General features: G+C 41.0%; 1 protein-coding gene across 11 annotated transcripts in view; it reads left to right on the top strand.

Moving 5' to 3' along the window:
• The first annotated feature begins 581 nt into the window (after positions 1-581).
• The window catches only part of LOC310679175 (rho GTPase-activating protein 39-like), an 81,403-nt gene continuing 56,069 nt past the window's right edge, over positions 582-25,915 (top strand). For 2 of the 11 annotated variants that reach the window (XM_083443974.1, XM_083443976.1), the window contains exons 1-2: positions 584-807; positions 4,091-4,291. Coding sequence is in view for 5 of the 11 variants with exons in the window: in XM_083443969.1 (XP_083300095.1) it covers positions 25,568-25,760 (193 nt within the window). In the remaining 6 variants the exon portion in view is untranslated. Of the gene's footprint in view, positions 808-4,090; positions 4,292-5,475; positions 5,801-6,893; positions 7,124-25,387; positions 25,761-25,915 lie in introns of those variants that run through there. The other 9 variants (XM_083443972.1, XM_083443975.1, XM_083443970.1 and 6 more) reach the window with 8 other exon arrangements.

Raw genomic sequence — 25,915 nt, 5'->3', positions numbered from 1 at the left:
CCCACCCTCTATGTTAAAGACTGCAAGAATCGAATCAAGTGGTTTGGATAATCTAATCTGAAGTAAAAAGGAGGCAATACTGAACCAAGTTATAAAGATATCCCCAAAGTTACATTTCCCAAACTTAGTTCATGCCTAATCCTTGTTTGTGATCACGGAACCATGAATACCTCTTCTTTGCTAATGTATGTAGCAGAATAGCTGTGCATAAAGACATTTTGCTTCTTATTAATCCAGAATAACCATTACCGCTTGCTTGTCTAGGCAATCATTAAAACGGATAAAATAAAACAAACATGCTCTGAAAGAGCAAAAATAAATGAAATATTTCCTCTTCAGCTACCTCTTAGGAAAAAAAGTGGTTATTAAAACGGTTTGCAAGATGAGGTGGTTTTAATTTGGGCATGTAGTGCTGAAAAGCGTGACCTTCGATTGACGGGGAAGAGAACCGACCGTCTGCTGCCGCGTCTATAAAGCTTCGCCGACTCGGGAAAGGAGCAACAAGCGCTTTTAGCCCACTAAACTCCCGCGGCCCCTCGCTAATGTTTAATCCCAGGTCCGCTTTCCTTTCCAGATTTCACTACCAGGCCTGAGCTGGCTTTCCCCACCAGAGGGACTGGAGAGCGGGGTCCCTCCGCTCCACGGGAAGCCGGGAGGGGCAGCAGCGGCGGCGGCGGCAGCAGGCGGGATCGGGTTTCACATCCTGATCCCTACTCGCTCAGGAGCAGCAGCAGCCTTCGCTCAGCCGGAGGGGCACAAGGAGGGAAGCCCGGGCGGCGCGGCCCGAGCGGAGGACATGGCGGAAAGGTGAGTGCGGCCGTCGGATCCCAGCCAGCAACTTCGGGACGGAGGGGATCCCCTGTCCGACCGCTCGCCTCCCTACCTGTTGCGCTGGGTGGGGCGCAGGGCTGGGCCCCAGACGCAGGGAAAAGTATGGAGAAGCCTCCGCCGCCATTCCGCGCTCCTTTCCCCGGCGAGCGCGCGGCTGAGGGGAGGAAAGAAAAGTGTGCGGGAACTTTTGGGCGTCCCGTTTGGGGGGGTATGAACGGCGAAAGGGCACTTGGCGCTCTTCGGGAGCTCCTCTTAGTCGGCTTTGGGCTCCTGAGGGAATTTCCTAAAACTGGGGGAAGGGGAGCGGGACAATGGGCGGGAGGCGGCGGCGGCGGAGGGGAAAATATTGGGATTGTGGTGAAAGAATAGTTGCGCGACCCTGCTGGAAATGAAGTTTAATCCGCCCCCCGCCTCGGCACAGACCGGCTAAGTGTCCCCACACGAAGGTGGCATGGTGCATTTTCACATGTTCTGGTTTTTGGTCGACTTATCGTGGGAGTGAGTGGCTTTAGGCGGCGGCGGATTACCGCGCTATGTCGGTGGCTGCTTCGGTGGGGGCATATAGTCTTATAGGCGAAGAATGTATGATGATGCGCTGGTGCATCATGCTTGAGACTGCAGCCTTGCACACTTGCAAGTACTGTAATGACTCTCGCCTCCGGGTGCCAGCCATACTTCCAGTAGCTAACAAGGATTGCAATTTCTGCTTCATCCAGAACCGTGGGCGGAAAAGCGCTGGAAAGATCACCTTTGCATAACTAAGTTAAGTTGACCACGCTGGTTGTGAGCGTGACAAAGGGAGCTGAAGGTTAACGGATCTGCATTGTGATCTTGAGTGGGTACTTTTAGAAATCACATGTGTTTAGGGTTACTACAGAGCCCAAGTATGCCGTGGCTGACATATGCAGTAGGATGTCACCAAACCCCTTCTGCTCACTGGGACTCCATTTCCCATCTGCATACTTGGCATGTGGGAATGTATGTACGGCGTCGTGGGTTCCAAACTGCAGTGGGACATAGTATAGATGCATGCAATCCATGCACATGTTTATGAACAGTAGTGTTGCTTCTATAGGGACTGATCATGCACTCAGAAAAGGTGTATCTTACGTATTGACTGGGACAGGCACCCATTTGGTTCTTTTAACCTATGCTGGGATCCATGAATAGGTTAGTACTGTATACAGATCTAGCAATTCTAGTCAGGAGGCTATTTTGTTTGGCTGATCAGCCACTGACCTTCCAAGCCTCTCTTCTGTGATGTAGGCAGCTTTGCACTGTTGGTGCCAGAATATGGAATGCAAAATAGGCAACCTGATACTTTTTAATGGAATGGATTCTATTTTTATAAGTGTGCATGTGTTTGTAGTTGTACTTTCTGATTTGTATGTAGTATAGACACACAAAAATATAGCTTGTATGTGTGCACATACTATTATATCAACAGAAGTTGCTGGACCAATAAAATATATACCATTACTCATTTTTTTATCATTAGTATATCCTTACTTGATAGTGTACACTTACAGATCACAACTTTTTTGAAAACACGGAGAAGTAAATTGTTTTACAACAAGGGTTCCCAAACTGTGGTCCGCAGTAAATATTCTTGTTGATTTTTAAATGTATTTTTATTGCTTCTTTTGTTTCTTGCATTGTATTTTATTATTTATTCATGGAATTGTATAATCGGAAGGGACCACAAGGGTTGTCTAGTCCAACCGCCTGCAATGCAGGAATCTTGTTGTATTTTAAATTTTATTTTATGGAATTAAATTGTGATATAGTAAAATGCAATGGAAGTAATAAAAACAAATTTAAAATCATACAGCATTCTACCTTGGGTAGAAAAATTAAGTGGTCTGCCAAGATTGTTGGCAGTTCTCCACTGGTCCATGGAGGAAATGTTTGGGAGCCACTGTTCTACAACATAGGGCTATGATCCAAAGAACTGCCTAAATTAAAGAGTTCATGCCCAATATGCCTTTGGCATTTTTCTCTGAAGAACAGTCACCACACTCACACAGAGGAAATACAGTATATGGCAATCAATAGTGTGTGTCTCAAACTAGTTTCCAAGTGTGACATGGGGGACTGCTGTTTAGCGCAGAAGTGCAGTTTATTTCTGGGCATATAGGCTTTGGGACTTACTTCCATGTGACTTGCTCCTTAGTAAGTGTGCACAAGATTGAAACCTCAATGTAAACATGTTGATCCAAACTGTTTGTACTAGAAAGGTCTTTGTGCACTTCTTTTGGATATACCCTTTTATCTTTTTGTACTTTTTTTTTTACCTTTTATGCTAGCGTGCTTTTGTTTCTTTTGTAACCCACTCCCATGTAGAACTATTACTTCCAAGATAAAAGTGAAGGTCGTGTACTTGAATAGGAGCATTTTCTTGGAAACATTGAAAACCAAATATGTACTGTTTTTACTCTGCTTGGAGACATGTACATTCTTTGGAGGGATTCGGCAATGTCATATATCTACAGCTCTTAAATTCAGGATAAACTGCTGTGATTTGTATGTCTAGATTGGTTTCACCATTTGACATTTTGAAAATTATGTCTTCATTGAAATGTTTGAGCTGCTGGTTCTGAGCCAACAGTTCTGTTTGAAGGGGTCATCTTATTATTATTTTAAAAAAAATAGGTTAAAAGTGAAGCTTCCAGAAGGTGTACCATAAATATAGAAAAGTCAGAGATCAGTGTTGTAGAGTGAGCCTCTCCATGTGTAAAACAGTGTAGATAATGACATGCTTTGTACGCATGTTTTTTGAAACTGCTACAATGTTTAAATATGTTGTGACCTGTCTACATCAAAGTTGTTAATGATCCTTGAAAAGAATCCTCCCTGACTACCATGGTATTCACTTGCATTGTGTGAGGAAAAAGGAAGACAAGTTCTTAAAAGCAAGACCAAAGTCAATATCACAGCAACTGCTTTTATTAATTCACAGTATGTAAAGGCTTATTGGGACAAAAGAAGAAGAAACAAAAATGGTGATTCCTCATACTTTTTAAAAATAAAAATAATATGAAATCCTAATCGCTATCTAGATTTTACTGAATACATGAATTTCTAAAAGCTTTGATCAGATCAACATGCACACACACACACACACATATTTACTACAATCTAGTAGTTATCTATTTCGTCCGTTTTTGTCCCAAGTACTCCTGGATGCATCTTACAATCTGTTTCAGAACCTAAGAGGTTAATAAGGTTATATGTCTGCAAAACTCTTCCTGTATTGCAGCTCAAGTTTAGTTACAGTCAAGAGTGGCTTATTGGGAGGAACAAGGCAGCAGGAATGGTGGCACTGCAGAAGCACAACCAGGACCACTGTACTTTCCCAGCAGTGTGTCCACACGGCACTGACTTCCCTGCCACCTTGTCCCTCTCTTCTAGTAAGCTGCAGCTATCCTAATACCAGGAGGTGACTTGGTGTGCACCTTTGGTAGCTATTCTTTCAATCTGGTTTATTATTCACTGAGCTGTGTATTTGTGGGAAATGTAGTCTAATTCTTTGGATCCAGATAGTCTGAAAATGGTGATGTGAGCTGAGATGTCAGTGGATTATTGGAATGTGGGGATTTGGGCCATGTTCAGGTTTCAGAATGGGTTTAACTAATTGGAAAATATGGGGACATACCTGTAAGCATATGTTAAAGAAAGTACATTTGAGATTTTATAGAAACAGAGAATTGTAGAGTTGGAAGGGACCCCAAGGGTCATTTAGAGTTTTCTGATACTTCCTGTTATTAAAAGAATCAGCTTTGGGCCATAGATTGTTGGATTCAGATTTCTATAGGTAGGTAACATGTGCCAGTAAGACGACACATCAAGTCAGTTGACATATGAGACATTTTAGCTTTATAAGATTGAGACAGAGGTCTTGCTTGCTCCAAACAAAAAGAGCAGAGATTTTAAAAACTTAGATAAAAAGCAAGTTGTTCTCCTCTTCTTGTTCTGTATTCTCATTGTACTAGAAGTAGTGGATAGGCCTCTGGAGCACTTGGCAGCATGCTGTGACCAGTTTCATGACACTTGAGGATAAAGTTGCTCAGTCCCATAGTGTCTTAAATATTGTTGTTGCAGTTCCAGCTGAGGTATCCAATACAGTGTGTTCCCATGCTCTGTGGGATCAATTTTGGATTATGCAGCCCAGTGATGTGGACAGGTTTCATGCAGTGATGCAGTTGGCTTCTTGCACGCTTGACCTCTGTCCATCCTGGCTGGTGAAAGCCAGTTGTTGGGGGGGTGTTAACTGGATAGATCCAGGGTGTGGTGAGCACAACTTTACACAGTGGAAAGCTGCCTGCTGCTGTTAAACACTCCTGAAGATGCCCACTTCAGAATCTATGGTTTATTATAACAACTACCATCTGGTTGCAAGTACCCCCTTTTTTCATATGGTGGTGGAAATAGTGGTGGCTGAGAAGGCCGCAGCATTTCCTGGAGAATATGACTCAATTAGATCCGTTTCAGTCAGGTGCAGTTTTGGGACTGAATCATCCTTTGTTGCTCTGGTGAATGACCTATATTGAGAGCAGGACAGGAGGAATGCAACTCTTGCTTCTTGATCTTTTAATACCGTTCACCATGGTATCCTTCTGGACCGTCTCTGTGGGATGGAAATTGGGGGTGCTGTTCTATAGTAGTTCTGCTACTACTTACAGGGTCATATCCAGAGAGCAGCATTGGGAAACTGTGTTTCAGCCCCATGCTCATTGCACTATGGTGTCCCAGAGGGTACAGTCTGCTCAACATCTGTGTGAAGCCATTGTGTGTGGTCATTTGGAGTTTGGGGGCAAAGTGTCACCAGAACAATGGTGACACACAGTTCTACTTCTCTGTAACATCTGAGTCACGAGAGGCTGCACATGATCTGGACTGTTGTGTGGGCACAGTGGTGGAGTTGACCAGAAAGTTGAGGATGAATCCTGCGAAGACACAGGCACTGTGGGTTGGTGTGTCCGGGGAATTTTCCAGTTGCCTGTCTGGATGGGGTTGTACTCTCTCTGAATGAACAAGTTTGGAGTTGTGGTGTGTTCTTGAGACTATTTTTGTCACTGGAAGCTTGGGTAGCCTCAGTGGCTATGAATGCCTTTTTGCAACTATGGCTGGTATGCCAACTACAGCCCTTATTGGGCAGGGATAGTCTGGCCACAGTGATTCATGCATTGGTAACCTCAAGACTTGGTTGTTGCAATGTGTCCTAAGTTGAGCTACCCTTGGACCTGGTCTGGAGGCTCCAGCTGGTGCAAAATGTTGCAACTAGACTGTTGATGGGAACAGGCTATCACCAGCACATAACTCCAGTGCTAAAAAGCTTCCACTGGCTGCCCATACACTACTAGGCCAGCTATAACTCGTTATTGTATTAACTTACAGAGCCCTTAATAACTTGGATCCAGGATACCTCAGGAACCACGTGATTTGTTATATCCCAGCTTAATCCCTGAGGTCTTTGCAGGAGTCACTGTTAGTTGTCCCCCACGGCTCAGATGCAGGGCCCATATCCACAAAGAGCTATGTGTTCAGTATTATGGGCCCAATTTTGTGGCATTCCCTTCCAGTTGAGGTCAGAAAGGCCCTCTCCCTGTTGTACTTCATTTACTGAAGACTTTTTATTTCAGCAGGCTTTTTAATTAAGTTGTCATTTTATAGTTTTAATTCATTTGTAGACTTATTTTATTGCGTCTCCTGTACATTGCTTAGAGATGACTGTAATTAAGCAGTATATGTATTGTTGAAATACTGCTGCTGCTACCACTATTACTACTACTACAACAACAACAACAACAACTAATACGTAATAGCTAGCTAGCTACCTAGATAATAGCCAAACAATAGCTGTGTAAGCCTCTCAGCAATAACTTGTATCTCTCTGCTTTTTAAATGTTTATTTCTATGTAGTGTTTGTTACCTAATAAATATATATATTTTTAAAATGGCATGAGCCTGCACTAATGCATGTTTTCCTAATCTTTCTGTTTGAAGTAGCCCTTTACATGTTTTATAAATATTGCTCGTTCTTTAATCTGGTCTGTGTTTAGCCTACAGCCTGCCCACCTGTGCAGATCAGCAAATTGTAGGATTAGAGCCTCTTGTCCAACAAAAGGGAACAAATGGCCTGTATCGTAAATCTTTCTGAACAACTTTAGTGCAACAGGAAAATCCGTATTACGGAGTGAAGACTAACAAGTCACATGTTAGCCAGTACAATCCTATACATGCGTGGCTACTCAGAAATAAGCCCCACTGAATTTAATGATGCAAAACCCAGGTAAGTGTATATAGGATTGCAGCCCAAGCTTTGTATTTTTAAATTTTTTTAAAATAAAGAAATTAAGATTTGGTTGCTTCCTCTCCTTCCTGCTTTACAGCTGAATAATGCCCAGGGTAATGTTGTCAAGGCAAAATGACTTTCTAGTTTAGAATATGTGTCAGTTTTCAGGTGGCAGAGTGATCAAAACTACCTTCTGATAACTTTGTCCTCTCTGGGTTTTAGTCCTGTAGTGTTTAAAAACAGTTTAGGTAAGTCATAGTAGGGGTGTTAGGCAATAGAGGGCACTGAGTGCCGCTTGCTGGTATGACATGTGTGGTGTCCCTCTGACGACTCTTGTATTTAACATTAATTTTTTTAAAGAAGTGCTTTAGGAGCCCTGTAATCACTGGTTTAACAAAGCAGTGTGCACCTCTAAGAAGAACCTGACATTAGATTTCACCCTGGAGGAAAGTTAATAATCCATATTACCTAGAGAGCGAGGAAGAAGAAGAAGAGTTTGGATTTGATATCCTGCTTTATCACTACCCGAAGGAGTCTCAAAGCGGCTAACATTCTCCTTTCCCTTCCTCCCCCACAACAAGCACTCTGTGAGGTGAGCGGGGCTGAGAGACTTCAGAGAAGTGTGACTGGCCCAAGGTCACCCAGCAGATGCAGGTGGAGGGGCGGGGACACGAACCTGGTTCACCAGATTACGAGTCCACCACTCTTAACCACTACACCACAGCCTTGGTTGTGAAAATACTGAATATGCTCTGTATCTAAATAGGCTTGGGGCCTTATTTGAGGTGAGACACATAGCTGCTGAACATATAAAGCTTTGCTATACCAAGCTAGTTCACAATTCACGCTTAGCAAGGATTCGTTTTCAACTATTTATTTATTGAATTTGTAAGCTCCCCTCCTCCCAAAGGAAGCTACAGTGAAAACAGATCCACAGTTTAAAAACAGAAACAAAGCATTTACTTCCCACCACTATGACTTAACTGTGAATGTGCTTTCTACCCCTTGCAAGGATTTATCCTGTGGGTGTCATGCATGGCACAAAAAAGCCATAATATGGCTTGTCGTGTTGCACCCCCCCCCCAAAGAAATCAATGAGCGGTATGCCAGAAATAAACCAGAAATACAACTTACCGTTAGCTTACCTCTTGTAGTTTATTTGAAATAAGCAATCATATTCCAGGGTTGTGCAGTGTGGCAAACCATACTAAGTTTTGTTTGTGTGATGCATGGCACCCACGATGCGAAGGCACACAAGGTGCATTCACAGTTAAGCCACAGTTTAAAACAAACTATGGGTTAGCAGTGGCTAATACTTTGTTTGTCATTAGCCACTGTGACATTGGCCAGTATGATTTTACTCTGTGACTTGAAGTGGATCTCCAGGGTCTTGGTCAGAACTATCTTTTTCAGTTTTGCTACCTGAGATTACTTACTTTCTTCTAATTGAAAATGCTGAGAGTTGAATTAAATATCTTCCAGATGCAACACATATTATCTACCACTCAACTGCATTCCTTTCCCATTGTGTTGACCTTTATTTCAGTGATTTCTTCCCATAATAGCATAATTTTAATATCAAAAAACCTCAAACGCTTAATTTGGTTAAGTTTAGTTGTTCTTAATGTAATAATTTTACCTGACATAACAACTACCTGACATTTAGAAGACATCTTAAGGCAGCCCTGTTCAGGGAAGTTTTTAATCTGTGATATTTTACTGTATTCTTTGTTTCTATGGAAGCCGCCCAGAGTGGCTGGGGAAACCCAGCCAGATGGGCGGGGTACAAATAATAAATTATTATTATTATTATTATTACTAGTTTAAAAGTAGATAAAATTATATAAACATAGGTCCTTGAAAACCAGCACCCCCCCCCAAAAGAAACAGCCAACGCTGATTACCTGGTATAAAAAATATAAAGCCAAGTAAAATTTACAGCCTGGTCATAAACACATTTGCATGTAAATCAATTTCAGTGGCACTTATTCCCAAGTATGATTAGACTTGTTTGTTTGGGAGTGTCCCATTGAAATCAGTGAGATGTGTTTCCAAATAAATGTGTTCATGCTGAGGCATAAATTAGTAAGTGCATTTCTTTACTTAAAAGATTCTTCTAAATCCAGAACCAGGTGCTGCCATAAGCTCCTTCATGCTACTGAACTTCTTTTGACTGAATATTAGCTAAGGGCTGGTATGATGGACTGTATTCTACAATTATCATTATTCCCATCATTACCTTCCTGGTAGACCTGCTTTCTCCTCAAACTTGAATTGAATTAATGTATGTCCCAATCCTTAGCATAATTTACTTAGAAGTAATTAAATCACTTACATAATGTCATCTTGGGACTCAATTTTTTTTTGCCTTCTTTGGCAACAGCATCAAGAGAGACAATCTGCTCTGATTATCAATGTGGTCATCTTGCAAGTGAATCAGATATCTGGCCCTGCATCACCCTCCCTGCTGCCTTTGGTGTAGCGGCTCTGGCCTCACTGAGCGTCTTCTATGCTTTCATCTAGGATGCTTGAACACAGAAGGGAATGGAGAAAACTAAGAATTTGAATTTTGAAGTCAGTGGCTGTTGTGAGAAATTAAACCTCTGCATTTACCTCATTAGATAGCACCTTGTGGGTGCAGTCTCAATACCTTTGTTGAAAAGAACAGTCAGTTCTAGCTGTTCAGAAGTTACAGCGGAGGTGGGTAATATTCTTGTATCCACCCAATACAAGAACTCTTCAGTCCTTTTGATGCTGAAAGAACCTTCATGCAGGGGGCTTAACTGTCCTATAGATAAAAAGAATTCCTAATCTGTTAGTGTATTATCTGGCTACACCACATCTACTCTTGATAAGTAGGAAAACTCCCTCTGCCAAAATTGGAAATGCTTCCAGCTTGTAAGTGTTCAGTTGTATATTTGACATGTAGCCCACAAGCTTATTCTAGAACCAACTCCCTATTTGCCTCCTGGTATGGAACACTTTATAACAAAGTGATGATGATGTGAAGAATGCAAAATAGAATGTTGAAAGTCCTACAGATCATAAAATGGCAGGTAAAAAAGATTCATATTGACGGTAACTTACGTTAATGAACAAATTTGTCAGAGTTGGTATGGAATTGGTTTCCTGTGCTTTTAATAATTACACAGATGAGGGATTATGTAAGGAGCAGCTCAAGTCTTCTATGCAGGTATTAAAGGTACAGTACCACTAATACTTGTTGAATCTGAGTGCCCAAGCTGATGCAATTAGGCTTGGACAAGTTCATGGTGGAACAGACAGCTGTCTGTATAATGCATACTTGTTTGACAAGGACTTAGTTTCACAACCTCTGAAATTTAAAAAAATAGAATCCTTTGTAGACAGACACCGGGTATCTAGAAGATTTCCACCATCAACCTCATAATGTGAGTTGATGCAAAACTAATCAAATTGTTTGTGTGTTTTCCTGAAATGCAATTGAATATTTGAAAAGTAAACACACATTTTTTTTTAAAAAAATGTATCCCTCTGTTGCCTCTTTCACATATCCCTTAGTAGTCCCCCAACTTTTGCCTTTTTCCTGGTTCACAATTGGCTGTCATTAGAATACATGTTGTTGTTGTTTAGTCGTTTAGTCGTGTCCGACTCTTTGTGACCCCATGGAACAGAGCACGCCAGGCACTTCTGTCTTCCACTGCCTCCTGCAGTCTGGTCAAAATCATGCTGGTAGAATACATACATTTTCCTAATGCTTTATTTGGTCTTAAGTCTGTGTTGCCTCACTGGAATAGTGTCTTGTTCTAACATGCATACTACATGAAAATCCCCTTAGGGCCTTAGGTAGTCAAAACAGCCAGTAATGTCATCCTTTATAATATAAATTAAAACTAGGGTAAACATGATGATCTGGTTTAATCTGCATTTATGAAAGGTTTCTGTGGGTAATTTTTTTTTAGGTTGGTCTACCTGGAGGTTTTTAATGCCTCATTAAACTCTCATGTGTAAATTAACCTTATATGCTAAAAGTGGCTTTTTCAGCAGGAATATAAAATTACCTTTGCATTTAATTCAAGAGCAGAAGCCTACACACAGTGCATTTGTAGGTGTCAACTATTATTGCTAGGCTGCAATCTGAAACACTTTCCTGAGCATAAGCAACTTTGAAGACATTAGGACTTAACTTTCAAGTAAACATGCATGGACTTATAGCATAATAAATTCGTTAATCTTCAGGATGCCACAAGACCCTTTGTTGGTTTTGCTCCAACTGCCAAACATGGCTAACCCCTCTGGAAATTATTTGTTACTAAGTATCATTAGGCATAATTGCCCATTCCCTTCTATGTAAAAGTAGGCAAATACCAGTACAATTTCTCAGTCTCTGTAGGAAATTGTTTGGAGGGGGAACACCTCTAACTTACTGTACTCTCTTTTTTCTTCCCCCACTGTGCTTTCTTTTTCCTTCCCCCTTGCATTGATCCAGCTGTCCCTCATTTTATATATTAATTCATCTAAAATTGCTCCTTTCCCCTTCAGTACATACAAACACTAATGCAGATTAGAACCTCAAGGCAACCCATAAGCAAGGATGGAAAGGCCTTCCCCTTTTATCACACTGAGGGGTTTTAAGTTTACCTGCATTAGATATTTTGCTATGAAACTAAAGTTGTTTTAAAGGTACCTTATCGACCCAATTAACTGGTCAGTTATTTAAAAGTATTGCAAGCTTTTGAGCCAAAAAAGGCCTTCAGTCTTGGATGTTTCAACGAAGAGTTAAAGAAGGTTTTCCTCATGCGTGATTTACCTCTGCAGTGCTAAACTGGAAGTGTACATGAGGTGGAAGCATTCTTTAGCAGAGATATCAACTAGGGCAGATGTTTTTCAACCACAATACCTTTTAGCCTCTTCCATCTACGCCGATCCTGTCTTTGTGGCTAGTAGTCATTAGTATGAAGATTGGCACAACCCGCATGTGGTGTCCGGTTATAGATATAGAATCTGTAGACCTGATAAATGTAAAATTGCTTCATCTGGTGCCAGTTGAAGAAGTTTAGAAGCATTGCATCTATGTGGCTCAGTCCTATTCTCAGACTTATTCTGGGTATTCAAGGCAGCTACTATCTGCCATCCTCTCAGATGTAGGTAGATGTTTTCCACAGTCTGCTGTGTCATTAGTGCACTAAGGTACAACTAAAAATGAACAGCATGATTGATGATAGTGTACAGTACAAATGCTTCCCATGGATTCATATTTGAGAAGCTGTGTTCTTTTTTGCACAGTCCAGAATGTTGTAAAGGAAAGATTGTTGCTTTGAACACAAAAGCAGCTAATAGAAATTGATCAGTGTGAGAGATGCAGGCAAGATCACATCAAGAGTAGGGCTGGAGAGGCAGGGACCCTAGTTAAAGAGTAAAAAGGGCTTATGCACAAATTCTGCCTGCTACTTGTCTGTCCACAACTGTTCTGCTCAGCTACTTTTTTCACCATCAAGTTGCTATTTCCAATATCAGATACTGTCCCGAGGAAAAGTCCCAGATGGATGGGCTCATGACAAAAGCGGGAGAATGCTAGACACCCTCTGCTATGTCCCACCTTTGCATTTTAAATGGAACCCTACTCCTGCTTTATATGTGGTTGAGGCAGGCCTCTATTGAAATATGTGGCTGCTAATATCACATTTTATTTGGGGCCCCTTTTTAAATGTTTCTGATAGTTCCTTTTAGAAACTTTTCAGTAAGATTCTATCTCTTTCAGACGTACTGCAGCTTGGATTTAGAGCCATAGTCTGGAAAGCAGTGCCACTGGGGACTTCACACTGCAACTGAGAGAAAATCCTGAAAGAACTAATTCAGAGTGACTTATTTTCTTAAAAAGCAGTTGACTGGAATATGGTTTTTGAAGGAAGCTGGCTTTCTCTTGAGTTCTGTTTCCCATCATTGCTTTCTCATAAAAACAGAGTGTGAAGTCAGAGTTTCCATTTGCAAAACAACAAAATTTTACATGTTGCTGAAAGCCAGGGGCCCTAAAATCCTTCAGTAACAAAATCCACCATTTCCTTCAACCTCTGAACCCAAATTCTGCGATTGTAATAAAATGAGCATATATATATATATATATATATATATATATATATATATATATATATATGAAGTCCCATGTGTTTCTATGTATCACACAACTTTGTGTAGGTGCATTGTTCTGGTTTTATAGAATGTAGAAATCCAGTTTGAGCTTCTGAGCAAAACATGGAAATAATATAATAGCACGGACACGGGAGAATGTGGCATGTAGTTTTGTGGGATGCCACTAATGCTAAGTGAAGAATCTCCTGCAGGCTTATTTTTCTTCAGTGGCACAACAGGGAGCATTGTTAAGTGTGGTTAAGTGCCTTTAACTTGATGGTGATTTAAGCACATTAACTGTGCACCCGCTTATACCTTTTTTAAACTATGTATTTTTAGGTGGCTCCAGGGTTTAATCAATTAAAGCTTTTATTTTGTAATCCGTGATAGCAAAGTTTTAATCAGTTAGTTTAAAGCACATGGATTTTTTTAGGTTAAGTTGAAATAAAAGTGTGTACAGTACCCAAGTCTTCAAGACAGGCTCATCAAGAGCTGCATTATCAGTGATCTTGACAAGTCCATGCACCAGTGGAGATTTAGCATCCTGTTTTGCTGGGATCAAGGTGTCATCTTTGATAAGATACTCCTGTGCCCCATGTCCATGTGGGGCATGGCTTGGCAAAAGAGGCATTGTGGTCTATAGTGGATAGCTCAGTTGATTAGAGCATGATGCTGATAGCAAGGTTACAGGTTCAATTCCCATGTGGGACAGCTGCACATTGCAGGGGGTTGAACTAGATGATCTTCAAGGTCTCTTCAAACTCTATAGTTCTATCATTCTATGAAATTAGGGCCCTGCCAGGCCTGACTAAAGGCTTCCTAAAGGCTAGAGCTTTCCCACTGCTGTCAGAGAGGATGTAGTGACTGCTGTGCTCCTCCTCTGGAGAGTTGCCTAGAGCTAAGCCAAACACAGGCTTGTGGTTTGTCTTGCTCCAAACAAAGCATGGACTTTACAGCTTCCTTCAGGCAAGATCTGAAGGAGATGACACACGAAGTGAACCAGGGCTTATCTCATGGGAGCACAGCAGCAGGAGACCTGGGGAAGGAGAGGAGTGCAGCCGCCAGTTGCCACACTTGTGCATTTGTGCTAAGCCATGGTAACTGAGCCACTTTTAAGGTCTCCTTTGGCTGAAAGGTGGTTCACTTTAGCACAATTTAGAATTACCAGGTTTTCTCAACAAACCAAAAACTTTTTAAAGGCTCTTGGTCACCTGCAAAGATTCTGTGCTTCTCTCATCTTCAATAAGGAAAAACAGCACAGCATAAGAATAGGCAGGTGGATGTTGTGGCCAGTGGACACTTACAGGAATCCTGTCGAAAGCCACCTTCCTAGAGCAGCCTACACAAAATTTAGTATGTGATCCTGGCAGTTGGGGTCAAAGAATTCACGATGCATCCCAGGCATGGGGAACCGTTGGCCCTCTAGTTATTGCTGAACTACAACCCCAGCCATCCCTGGCCATTGGCCATGCTTGCTGGGGCAGATGGGAGTTGTAGTTCATCAACATCTGGAGGGCTAAAGGTTCCCACACTTGCTGTATCCACATGGTTAGAGTGAAAGACATGTTGCCATTGTGCTTGGAATAAAAGTGGTTTTCAGTATGTTGCTGAGTTTTCCAGCATAATCTCACAATGTTACTTTGAGCTGGAAGCATCCTTAAACAGACTGTGCATTTGTGAAACCCAAAAGGGGGATTGGGGAAAAAAGTGCTTGTTTGCATAAGTTTGTTAGCCCTCCAAAAGGGCTAAGTTGTATTCTTAGAGCAGAATGAAAAGAAAAGAAAAGAAAAGAAAAAGAAAGAAAAGAAAAAGAAAGGGATAACTAAAGCTGTTAGTTTGACAGGGTTATATGGTTGTGTAATTAGGAGTAGTGGTCTGTGCTAGGAGACATAATCTTATTAAGCCAGGGACAAACCTGCCAGCAAAGACCTATTTGGTCATACCCATCAGACTCCACTGAAACTTAGCAACTGCAATTAATCTCTCTGCGCAAGGAAGCTGAAGCTATAAAAGGGAATGTGTAGTATCTGCTAGGAAACTGCTGTGGGTAAAATGTTGTACACGGGGCTGCACCCCACAACAATGAAACAATAGCAGTGAATGTTTATTTAGTGAAATGGTGGTCTGATCATACATCAAGATATCTGAAACACATGGCAGTTGGCACCAAAGCCCTTTGGATGAGGTGTAGGGTTCTTTTACAGCTTGCCAGAGATTTCACAATAGCCAGCAAAGGTTTATTTTGGCTTAACACAGCAGGGAAAATGTAAATTTAGGGCAGTATGCCACCCCAGAGGTGCAACCCACTCCAAAAAGCACACACAGAGAACTCAAAGCTTTTTTAAGTAAGTCAAAAATAACTTACGTTCCTTTTGCCTTGTTTATGGATTTTGGACACTGTTTTCTTAAATGTAGTAGATGAAAGTTTAGGGAGAGAAGCAAAGTTTTAATGGGGCATCAATCTCAAACGACTAGATTTATGTCCAGCTCTAAATTATAGAGAGGATAAGATGCAAACACAGATGTCACAGTGTAGAGGGTCGTCTAGATCAGGGATTCCCAAACTGTGGTTTGCAAGCTTCATTCATGTGGTTCAGGGTGACTCAGTGAATTTGTGGTTGTGGTTCATCCATTAATTTTTATATTAATTTTTAATTGTATTTTTATTGCTTCTTTTATTATGTTGTATTTTATGGTATTAAAATTTAAATTCTATGTAATTCTGTGTAATCATGCAGCATCCAGCACAGTGCACAACACAGTTGCTACAACACAAAGACCAATAATTCAGTAGTCCACCAAAACACTCAGAAGTTTTTAAATGGTCCAAAGGGGAAAAAGTTTGGCAGCCACTGATCTAGATTTTCCAGCTGAAATGCTAAATTAAGGGAAGCACCATTCAAAACAAGGTAAAAGGGCCTAGAGTGTCTTGTAAGCTTGCTATTACATTCCTCCTGCAGCTATCACAGTTCAGGGGAAGTATTCTGAATGTGTTGGAATCCCACAATCCGTACAGTCTGAAGTCATCCCTTCTGTTTAGAATTTGACTACTTAATGGAATAACAGAAGACTAATACAATGCAAAATCACGGAGGAACCCAACTTATTAGACTAATAAATTATTTTTCTTAATGATTTCTGAGTGTACAGGTATAGATAGAGAGTGCACCAGGAAGTCCTCTACTTTATGCTCTTTGCTTAAATTATTGTTGTTCTGGGTATGTGTAGGTTCATAATTAAATCTGCTCTACAGCTGTTTGTCAGACTATTTTTGTGGACCTTGGGCAAACCAGTTCTTCCTGGTCTATGGATGCACCACAAGAAATAAGATTCCTTATAAATATGAAAATTAGGCTGTGATTGCAGCCGTGTTGGCAGGACTGTCTTTTGTGCCAGGTGTGCATAAGGACTAATTTCATCTTGCTGCTATGTATGGAAATACATTGTTTGAACTCCAAGTGCAAAGGTTTTGTTTTGTTCTTCACGGGCAGCCCTCTGGTGCTAAACACTATTTCCAGAACAGCATGCAACAACACCTTGGGATCTAGTTATATTTCTGAAGATTATTTATAGAATAAAAGGGCTTGTAAGGGTATTGGGTCATCTGTCTCATTCTTTGAGACAGATTAAACCATTCTTAATGCTAATCTAGCTTAATTGAAGGGTCCTGTTTTGTTGCCTCGATGGAAGAATCTTGTTCTTTTGCCCATCTGCCCTTTCCATAATGTTTAATGTTTCCATAATGTTTAAGATTGCTTGCTGTCTTCTGCAGTCTTAGCTTTTTTCTTTGACCTCAGCTATTATGTACACCTTCTTTCTCCATGTTGCCTTCCCTCCAAGATGAATCTATACTGTGCCAAAGAAAAATCACACTAATGTTCCAAGTAAGACAGAAATAACGTAAGGCTATGTACACACTAAAGCACACAACTTACCCCATAGAATGCTAGAAATGGCAGCGTGTTAAGGGTGCTAGGAATTGTAGTTTTGTGAAGAGTAAACTACATTTTGCAGAATTCTTTTAAAGGTGCTTTATGGAGCCATGCAATATCCTGTTTGCTTAAAGTTGATTGATTTGCATGTTTGAAAATGTAGAAGTCTTTTGTCTGAAATTTAGAGTTGAACAATTGAGTGGAATAAAGGGTTGGGTAAATGAAGGCCCTATGTGAGGAATAAGCAGTTATGCTGCCTCAATACAGTCCCTTAAAAGGTTGCCAAAAATAGTTTCTTGTTTATAAGCGAAGTCAGGCTTGGAATCTATAGCACCTGTGAATATAAAAGTTCCATGTGCCTATTTTGGGGGGGACTTCTGTTCCTTTACATTTGATGTGCCCACACCAGACTTTCTTTGATGATTCAGAGAAAGGTGGTATGCTGAATTATGATAAGTGGCTAGGGACAACTACACCAGACAGCCACCATAGCTAGCAAACTTGTTGGCATCTGCCTGTCTCGGGGGAGAATGCACCTTAGTTAACATTTAGGTACCCTAAGCGTGAGCTGGCCACATTTAGCTAATTTTATTCCCCTATACGATTAGATAGGAACAAGGAATCATAGGTGCTATAGAAGAGAAGCAGTGGTATGGAATGTACCACTTGCAGAGTGGACATCTGAAGGCAGCCCTGTTTAGGGAAGCGCTTCATATCTGAAGGACTATTGTATTTTAAAATTTTGTTGGAAGCCACCCAGAGTGGCTGGGGAAACCCAGCCAGATGGGTGGGCTATAAATAAATTATTATTATTATTATTATTATTATTATTATTATTATTATTATTATTATGTAGTGTATGCATGGAATTAACAGCATAATTGCTTCCGATATCAAACTAATTTGGGATTCTTGGAATCTTTTTCAGATTCCAAGTTAGTTTGGAAGAGCATGAAAGAACCCTGTAAACATGATTCCAGTAAAACATATTCTAGTACTTCTCATATTATATATTCCTGCTCTTTTTTGATACCTATTCATTTGAGATCTGCCAAATTCTCCTCTCCTCCTCCTTAACATCCTAAAGACTACTATTATCCTCCCTGTTGTTACCCATTTTATATTATGTACATCTATGAAACTGCTATTAAATGTTAGAGCAGGTTACTATTGGCTGTTTGGAAGGATTGTAAAAGTGAGTAATTTGCAGACTAACGAACCCCCACAAAAGAAACCCCTTATCATTTGTTAGTGGCCTCTGTAATTACCCTGGAGTATATATTTCAGTGTACATATTCATTATCTAAAGTTTCTAAATAGATAAGCCAGTGTTTCTCTCATCCATTCACAATGGAGTTCGCCTTTTTCTAGTTAGTTTGCCTAGATTAGTTACATTAGATTAACTACTAAAGAGCAACATCTGTTATGAGAAGTCATCTCTCTGGGTATAATCTCATCTACATATTCCTGTTTCTCTGGATGCCGTCTGTTAGCCATCGCATCATGCTGGCCATCAATAAACCTCTTTTGGCCCAGTTGTTAACTACAAAAATAAGAAAACATTTTGTTTTCATTCCATTTCACTTTTAATTTGTATACCACCCTTCTATATTACTATACACAAGGCAGTTTACAACAACAAACTATACCACAAAGATCACACCCCTTACAATAATCTGATCTAATACAAGAAAATGTTAATAGAAACATAACCTTAAAATAAACAACATATCAAATAAAGCAATATTTAACAATCCATTAGAATATAATAGTACACAACAAAATTAACTTTCAAAATATCAGCAGATCATAATTACACAGAAATTTACTCTTAACAATTACAGTAAATAATTGCTAAAGTATAATCAATAAAAAATAACAGCAAGTCACAATGCATAAAATACCACCATACATACATAACCAAATAAAAGGGTGAAATTGAGAAACAAAGACATGCAACTTATAATTAAAACAAAAACATGTTTTAATAATTTAGCAACGTGCCCTCATAGGCCTTTCCCTACAGTCCTTGTGGACAGAAGATGTGTTAAAAGTACCATCACAGACCCTTGCTGCCTCCAAACCTTTATGATCTCAGAATCTCAAATTACCAGAGTTTTGTCATAACTTGTGGTGGTTAGCAGATTCCAAGCCTTTCCTGATCAAGTGTAGGTCAGGCCCTTGGCCCTCCATATGTTTTTTTGGCCTACAACTCCCATGATCCCTAGCTAGCAGGACCAGTGGTCAGGGGTGATGGGAATTGTAGTCTCAAAACATCTGAAGGGCCGAGGTTGAGGAAGCCTGTTGTAGGTTGATGCTGCATAGTTTTTATTCGCCAGAGTTCATTGTTGTGCAGCAGCTATCAGAGTTGGATGAGCCAGTGATCTGTAAGAAGGTTGGGTGAAATGGTGATGCCTGCTAAAGTGGTAGCTGAACATTTAAGAGTGCACTCTCCCCTGTTTAGAGGTAACTGAAAAGGGCCATATTTCATTTCCTCAAAATCAGAGCTGGCTAGCTATGGCTGCAACTGAATAGAACAGGAACTGTCTTGGCAAGTGGCCATTCAAGACACAGTCAGGAAACTCTAACGGATGCAGCATAACCTCAGCTGCTAACACTTTGTTGCCACTCACTTTCTTTTTACACAATGCATTTCCATTCCTTCTGGGATAGACTTCTTTGAAAACCAGTCAAGAGAGAAGTTATATTTCAGATGCCGTCCTTTGCATTGGGTTTTGGACTGCATAAAGTGCTGAATTGGACCCTAGGCATCCATACCCAGGACAATTAAATATTTATCAAGCAGATACTATGTGTGACTTAATAGAAATAAATGGGATGTGTTTGTTTTCCAGCCTGGCACTGAAATATGAAGACATTACTTAAACACACTTGTGCTTGGTTCTGTCTGAACTTGAACTAAGTGCCAGGGGTCGGGAGAATGGCTGGAAGGGGAGCAGAGAGACTGGCAATGAATTTATTGGCCCAGCACTATGCAGTGAGTGGAGCTTCAAATCTGTAAGAGAGAATATGCCCATACTTTACTATCTCTTCATTTCATGATGCAGCAAACCATAGAAAGAGTTTTGATAGCTTTCACTTGGAACCCTTGTGTTGCCTGGTGGGAATAATACATATGAAATTTAGGCTGTGTATAAGCCACATCTTCTAGTACTGCATAATTTAAGTTTTAAACTAGAAGCAGTGTCCAAAAAAATGAAGGTGCACAGATATGTAGAGGCTTGCATGATCTGCAGGGAAATGTTGTTTTGGACTGTGAACACCTGTGCTGTTCCAGCTAATCTCCTGGTCTGCAGTTTAGACTAATAAGGATCAGCACAGCAAGATTTGGCACAGTCCCTGTTGGCACATCATTGATACTGGGTTTGCTGAATAGGCATGGCTGACACCAAGGAAATCTTCTGGTTAGAAATGCCTTTAAGAAAGCGGGGAGGAATTGATCTGTGTTGTCCTTCATGTGATAATTGTAAATGTTATGCAGTCGCCTGATCACTGTTGCCTTGATATTTCTGTCATGTGAGTTGTTGAGAGATCATCAATGGAAGCGGCATATTCTATAGTAGAAAGGGAAGCCTTCCCATTATAGGTTTTAATTCAAAAGAACACAAAAAGAGCCTGCCAATGGCCCATCTAGTCCAGCATCCTGTTCTCACAGTGGCCAATGAGATGGCTGTGGGAAACCTGTGAGCAGGACTTGAGCACAACGGCTCTCAATACCAGTAACTGGTATTCAGAGGTACCCTGCCTCTGACAGTGGAGATAGAACATAGCCATAATGGCTCATAGCCTTTGATAGCCTGGATAGCTCAGTTGGTTAGATTGTGGTGCTGATAACGCCAAGTTGCAGGTTTGATCCCTGTATGGGACAACTGCATATTCTTGCATTGTTGGGGGACTAGATGATTCTCAAGGTCCCTTCCAACTCTATGACAGCTTTATCCTCCATGAGTTTGCCTAATCTTTTAAAACCATCCAAGTTGATGGCCACCACTGCTTCATGTGGGATCATGATCTGTAGTTTAGCTATGCACTGCATGAATAAATACCTTATTTTATCTGTCCCAAATCTTCCAACATTTATCTTCATTGGGTTTCCACAAGTTCTAGTCTTAGAAGAGAGGGAGAAAAACTTTTTTCTATCCACTTCCTTCACACTGTGCATAATTTTATAAATTTCTATGAGGTCACCTCTTGCTTGCCTTCTCCCTAAACTAAAAAGTCCCAAAATGCTATAATCTTTTTCATAGGGGAGTAACTCCACCCCTTGATAATTTTGGTTGCCCTTTTCTGAACCTTTTCCAACTCTGCATTATCCCTTTTGAGGTAGGGCGATCAGAACTATACACAGTATTCCAAATACAGTCACGCCATAGATTTGTATGATGACATTATGATATTGGCAGTTTTTCTCTCTGTTCCACCAGGTTCCTGTTACTCACACTATAGTGGCACTATATCAGTGCCATCCTCTAAGACCAAGCACTCTGGTTCACCCATCTTGGCTCAGAGGCGTCTAGCATTAGCATATAAACACTTGTTTACAGTCCCTCTCCAAATGTCCTTGGCACTTCCAATTTGATCTGTGGTGCTTTGTGTTGCCAGTTAACTCTGGTCAACAATCAAGCTGTGTTGTGCTTGCCTGCTGTGGGATAAAAAGTACTGTTCACCCCAACACATGTTTTTTCTTATCCTTCTCCTCCTCAGTTATCAAATGTGCTCTTGTTTGAAAATAGATCTGTTTTTCACAATAAAAATATCTGAAAACTGGATGCAGAATTAAACCCCAAGGTATTCCACCCGAGCCTTTAAAGCAGTTTTCCTTATGCGTTTGTGTCCTGCAATATAAACAATGACCGACTATGTTTAGATTGGTTTGTTTATGGCAAATGCTGAAGAAGCCCATAGTTTGAAAATGTTTTGCTAGACCTACACCTTGTGCCTTTCATTTGTCGATTTATTAACCTCTCTCTGTTTATGGAACAAACATTTATGTCACATTATTCAGTGCACTTTTGTAAACAGATCTTTACTTTTTCATTTGGTTAGCCATTTGGCTTCCTTTCTGTAGTTTAGCACCATCAGGAAAATGGTTGTTCTTCCCCCTCTTCAAAAGTCACAATGTGCCTCTATTTGGATTTACAAAGTAATTGGAAGTTGAAGGAAACGTGTAATTTTGGATCCTTGTGGACTAAGCAGTTTTCTCCTTGTTGTTTGGCTTATCGCCAAATTCCTACACTATCCCAGAGTTGTAGTGATTTAGTTGAGTCACACTTAACAAGCTTGGACAGCTAATATGTTCAAGAGTGCTCGGCTTTGAGAGACAGAGGGAAACAACTGTGGATAGGGACAGCTGCAATCCGATAGAGTTCCCGAAAAATGAAACTAGATAAGTTGCAATGAAAACAACATTTATCTTTGTTTGATAGGTTTAATGACTAGTCTCTTGTGGACTTTGCTACCTGAAAAATAGCCAAATCTTTCCCAAAGTACACAAGTATTTGCAGGGTTTTCAATGAGTTCTCTCTTTTGGCTCATAAAAGACTGGCAACTTCAAAATCCCAGAAAGAAAGAAAGAAAAAAGACAGAAGGCTATTATTTGCTGATAGCAGATGCTGAGGAATGTCACACAACATTTTGGTTTGTTCTGGGACTTGAATATGTAACTTCAGAATCAGAGTCCTTTAACTGGCTTGCTGCAAATTTTTACTCTGTTGAAGTTAAGTCTTCCAGAATGGAAAGTACATTTCCTGCAAGACTGAGTCCCAGGCCTTTGCATGGAGCATATGCAAAGTGGTTGTTTTGTTTGAAGATCTGTTTGGTAAATAGAGGGCTTTGGCAGGGAAGCAAACAACTGACTCTTTGGCATTTGGATAATGTGTGGGGTGATCAGGAGGGAAAAAAGCTACAATAGTGTCCCTTGCAGAGCAACTGCAAATTAGACAGAGCCATGCTACAGTAAATAACCCATGCTCAGTTCATACTCTGCATTAAAAGAAACTCTAGACTTTATTTTGGGAATCACTATTAGAATATACAAAGGATGGCAAGCTGGAAATAAAAGCTGTGTCTTCTAAACACAGGAGGCTTTTTTCAGGTTTACTTCCATAAATTTAAAGGTAGGTTTAAAAAACAAAAACAAAAGCTGACACTGTCAATAATTAAAATCCTGTATCATATTGTACATGACATTTTAGAACATAGGCAGCCCAGTTTGTAATGTTTATAGTTGATATAAGATGGCCGTAAAATCAGGTTTACTGCTCATTTTTAATTTAGTTACCACACTTAAACCCCACATTTCTTCCAAGAATTTGAAGGCAGCATATATAGTTTCCTCCGCTGGTTTTTCCTCACAAATATTGTCCCACAGAGGCGGAGCTAGCTGCTCTGGCACCCGGAGCGGCACACATGCTGTGCACCCGGGGGCGGAGCGAGCGTCTCAGGGGGCGGCGATGTCACCCCCCCTCAGGGGTTACACCCGGGGCGGGTCGCACCCACCGTACCCCCCCTTCCCCTGCCAGTGCTGTCTCAAGGTCACCTAGTGAGCTTTGTGCTTAGGAGGGAATTTCAGCTTGGGTCTTCCAGTCCTGGCCTAATACTCTAAGCATTTGAAAGTTGTTTTTCACCTATAATGACTTTATCCAGCCCTGCCAATAGTTCAGGAAATATTTGTCTGTGATCTGGTCCTGCACCCAGGAGGCGTATCACTTTTTAAGTGCCCCTGTTTCCATCCAGAGAACTCTTACTTCATTAGTTGAAAGTGAGTGAGCTTTGGCTTGAATATTCAGGGGAAGTTGTGGATGCTAAATCTGTCTGGCCCTTCTCTTATCTTAGGCAGTCATATCACAGCATCTCCTGCCTATGTGCGCACACCACGTACCTTTGCCTGCTTTTTATTGGTCAAGTTCCCCATATTTTCCAATCAAACTCCCTCCTGAAAACACTGGGGAAAGGGGGGTGGATTTTATTTCACAGTGATAACACAGCAACTCACATAATGCTTTTTTTAAAGTTACCAGGTTTTCAGGTTTATTATCATTATTTTATTTATTAGTTGCTTTATACCACAAAAGTCTCAAAGTGACTTACAAAAGACACATATATATCTCAATGAGTTGAGTGCACGCTTTGCTGGCAAAAGAAGCCAAATTCAGTCCTGGTATCTCCTAGTAGGTTAGAAAAGCCCTGTCTCTGAAACTCTGGTCAGCTGCAGCCAATCAGTGCAGACAATACTGAGCTAGGTGGACCAATAGTCCAATTTAATATATGGCAGCTTTCTGTTTTCTATGACTTGACTGAAAAGCATGTACTCTCAGCTGTGTACCCTCATTTTGTCTCTGCAGGGAGGAGCTAATAGCTTGTGTGTAGCATGGTGGTAGCTTGCCTTGACATTTAAATGTGTGTTGCATTATGTATGGTGTTAAGTCATATTTTTAGAGTACAGCGTTGCGTTTATGCAAGGTGGATAACAGGTTTTGTAATGATGGATAAAATGCAGATGGTTGTTTCCTATAACGTCCCTACTTTTGTTCCCGACAGAGATGTCAGTGGGTCCTGTGTTCACACTCCTTGTTGTTCAGAGCACACGCTGCACTGTAATACAATCTGTGATGGTCAAAATAGTTTGCAGCTGTGTAGAGACTTGGAAGGTTTAACTAATTACACAAGCAGCTTGTCCAGCACAGAAAATCTATTTATAAAATTCAGTTGTATCCCTTACAGTCTCATTCACATTGCAGCTGAGTGACAGGGCCTGATGCCAAATCACCTGAGCAGTTTCTGAGGTTATGTCTGGATGGTTCCTAACCTGCTTGGCTAGGATTCCCAAAAAGCAGGCAATGGTCACTAGATGCTGCCCTCCATACAAACACTTGAAACATCAGCCAGCAGCACTGAAGAGAGGAGAGTTAAGAGGGAAATTATTTAAAACAGCAGCTCCAAATGACAAAGACCCAGATTGTCTAGATTCAAATAACAGCAACCTGCCTTGATCAGAATCTCCTGAATGCTACTAAAGAATTATGGGCACATCTGTGTTCTCAAAAGAAGGATATTGTTTGTGCATGATGAGTAGCATTTAGCAGCTGTTCACCTTCCAGCAGTTCAGAGGAGCGTGACAGCAGTGGAAGGACATCAAGCCCCTGGCCGCTATCCAGTATTCCAGGAATTCTGATGGAACTTTATTTGCTTCAGTCAGACTCTGGCCTGTTACCTTTTCATTCAGTGCTGAGTCTCGCTTGCTGCTGTTGGCGGGGGGCGGGGGGGGGGAGAGTTCTAAGCATACCTTCTCTGTTCCAGTTGAACTAGGACTGTGGACACATTCCTCAGGACTGGGCCAGGGAAATGAGCTTTGCCAGGGCCAGCGTGATATTTATATTTAATGTGCAGGAGTAAGAGTGAGAGAGTAAGATCCACAAAACCCCTTAGGAGATTCTGGATGAATAGACTAGGACCACAGACTGGAGGGGTGTGGGAAGGTGTGGTCAGTGGGAGGCAGGATCAGGAACCACAAGGGCAATCCTTTCAAGATAAGAAGCAAAAGGGAGTTGGAGCCAAGGTCAGGAGGCACAAAGGTCAGTTCATTTACACGTATGTGTGTTTGTGTGTGTGTTCTGTTGAGTTTCGCTGATTCCCCCCCCCCCCTTAAATCATCTCCCACAGAAGTGGTGGGAGGGGAGAGGAAGGAGAGATTCTGCAGTTTGATGATAGTGTTTTTGTTCTTTGCCTA

This window comes from Podarcis tiliguerta (assembly GCF_965153285.1).
Source record: "Podarcis tiliguerta genome assembly, chromosome: 6".
Classification (NCBI taxonomy): Eukaryota; Metazoa; Chordata; class Lepidosauria; order Squamata; family Lacertidae; genus Podarcis; species Podarcis tiliguerta.
This window is presented reverse-complemented; position numbering and strand designations above follow the sequence as displayed.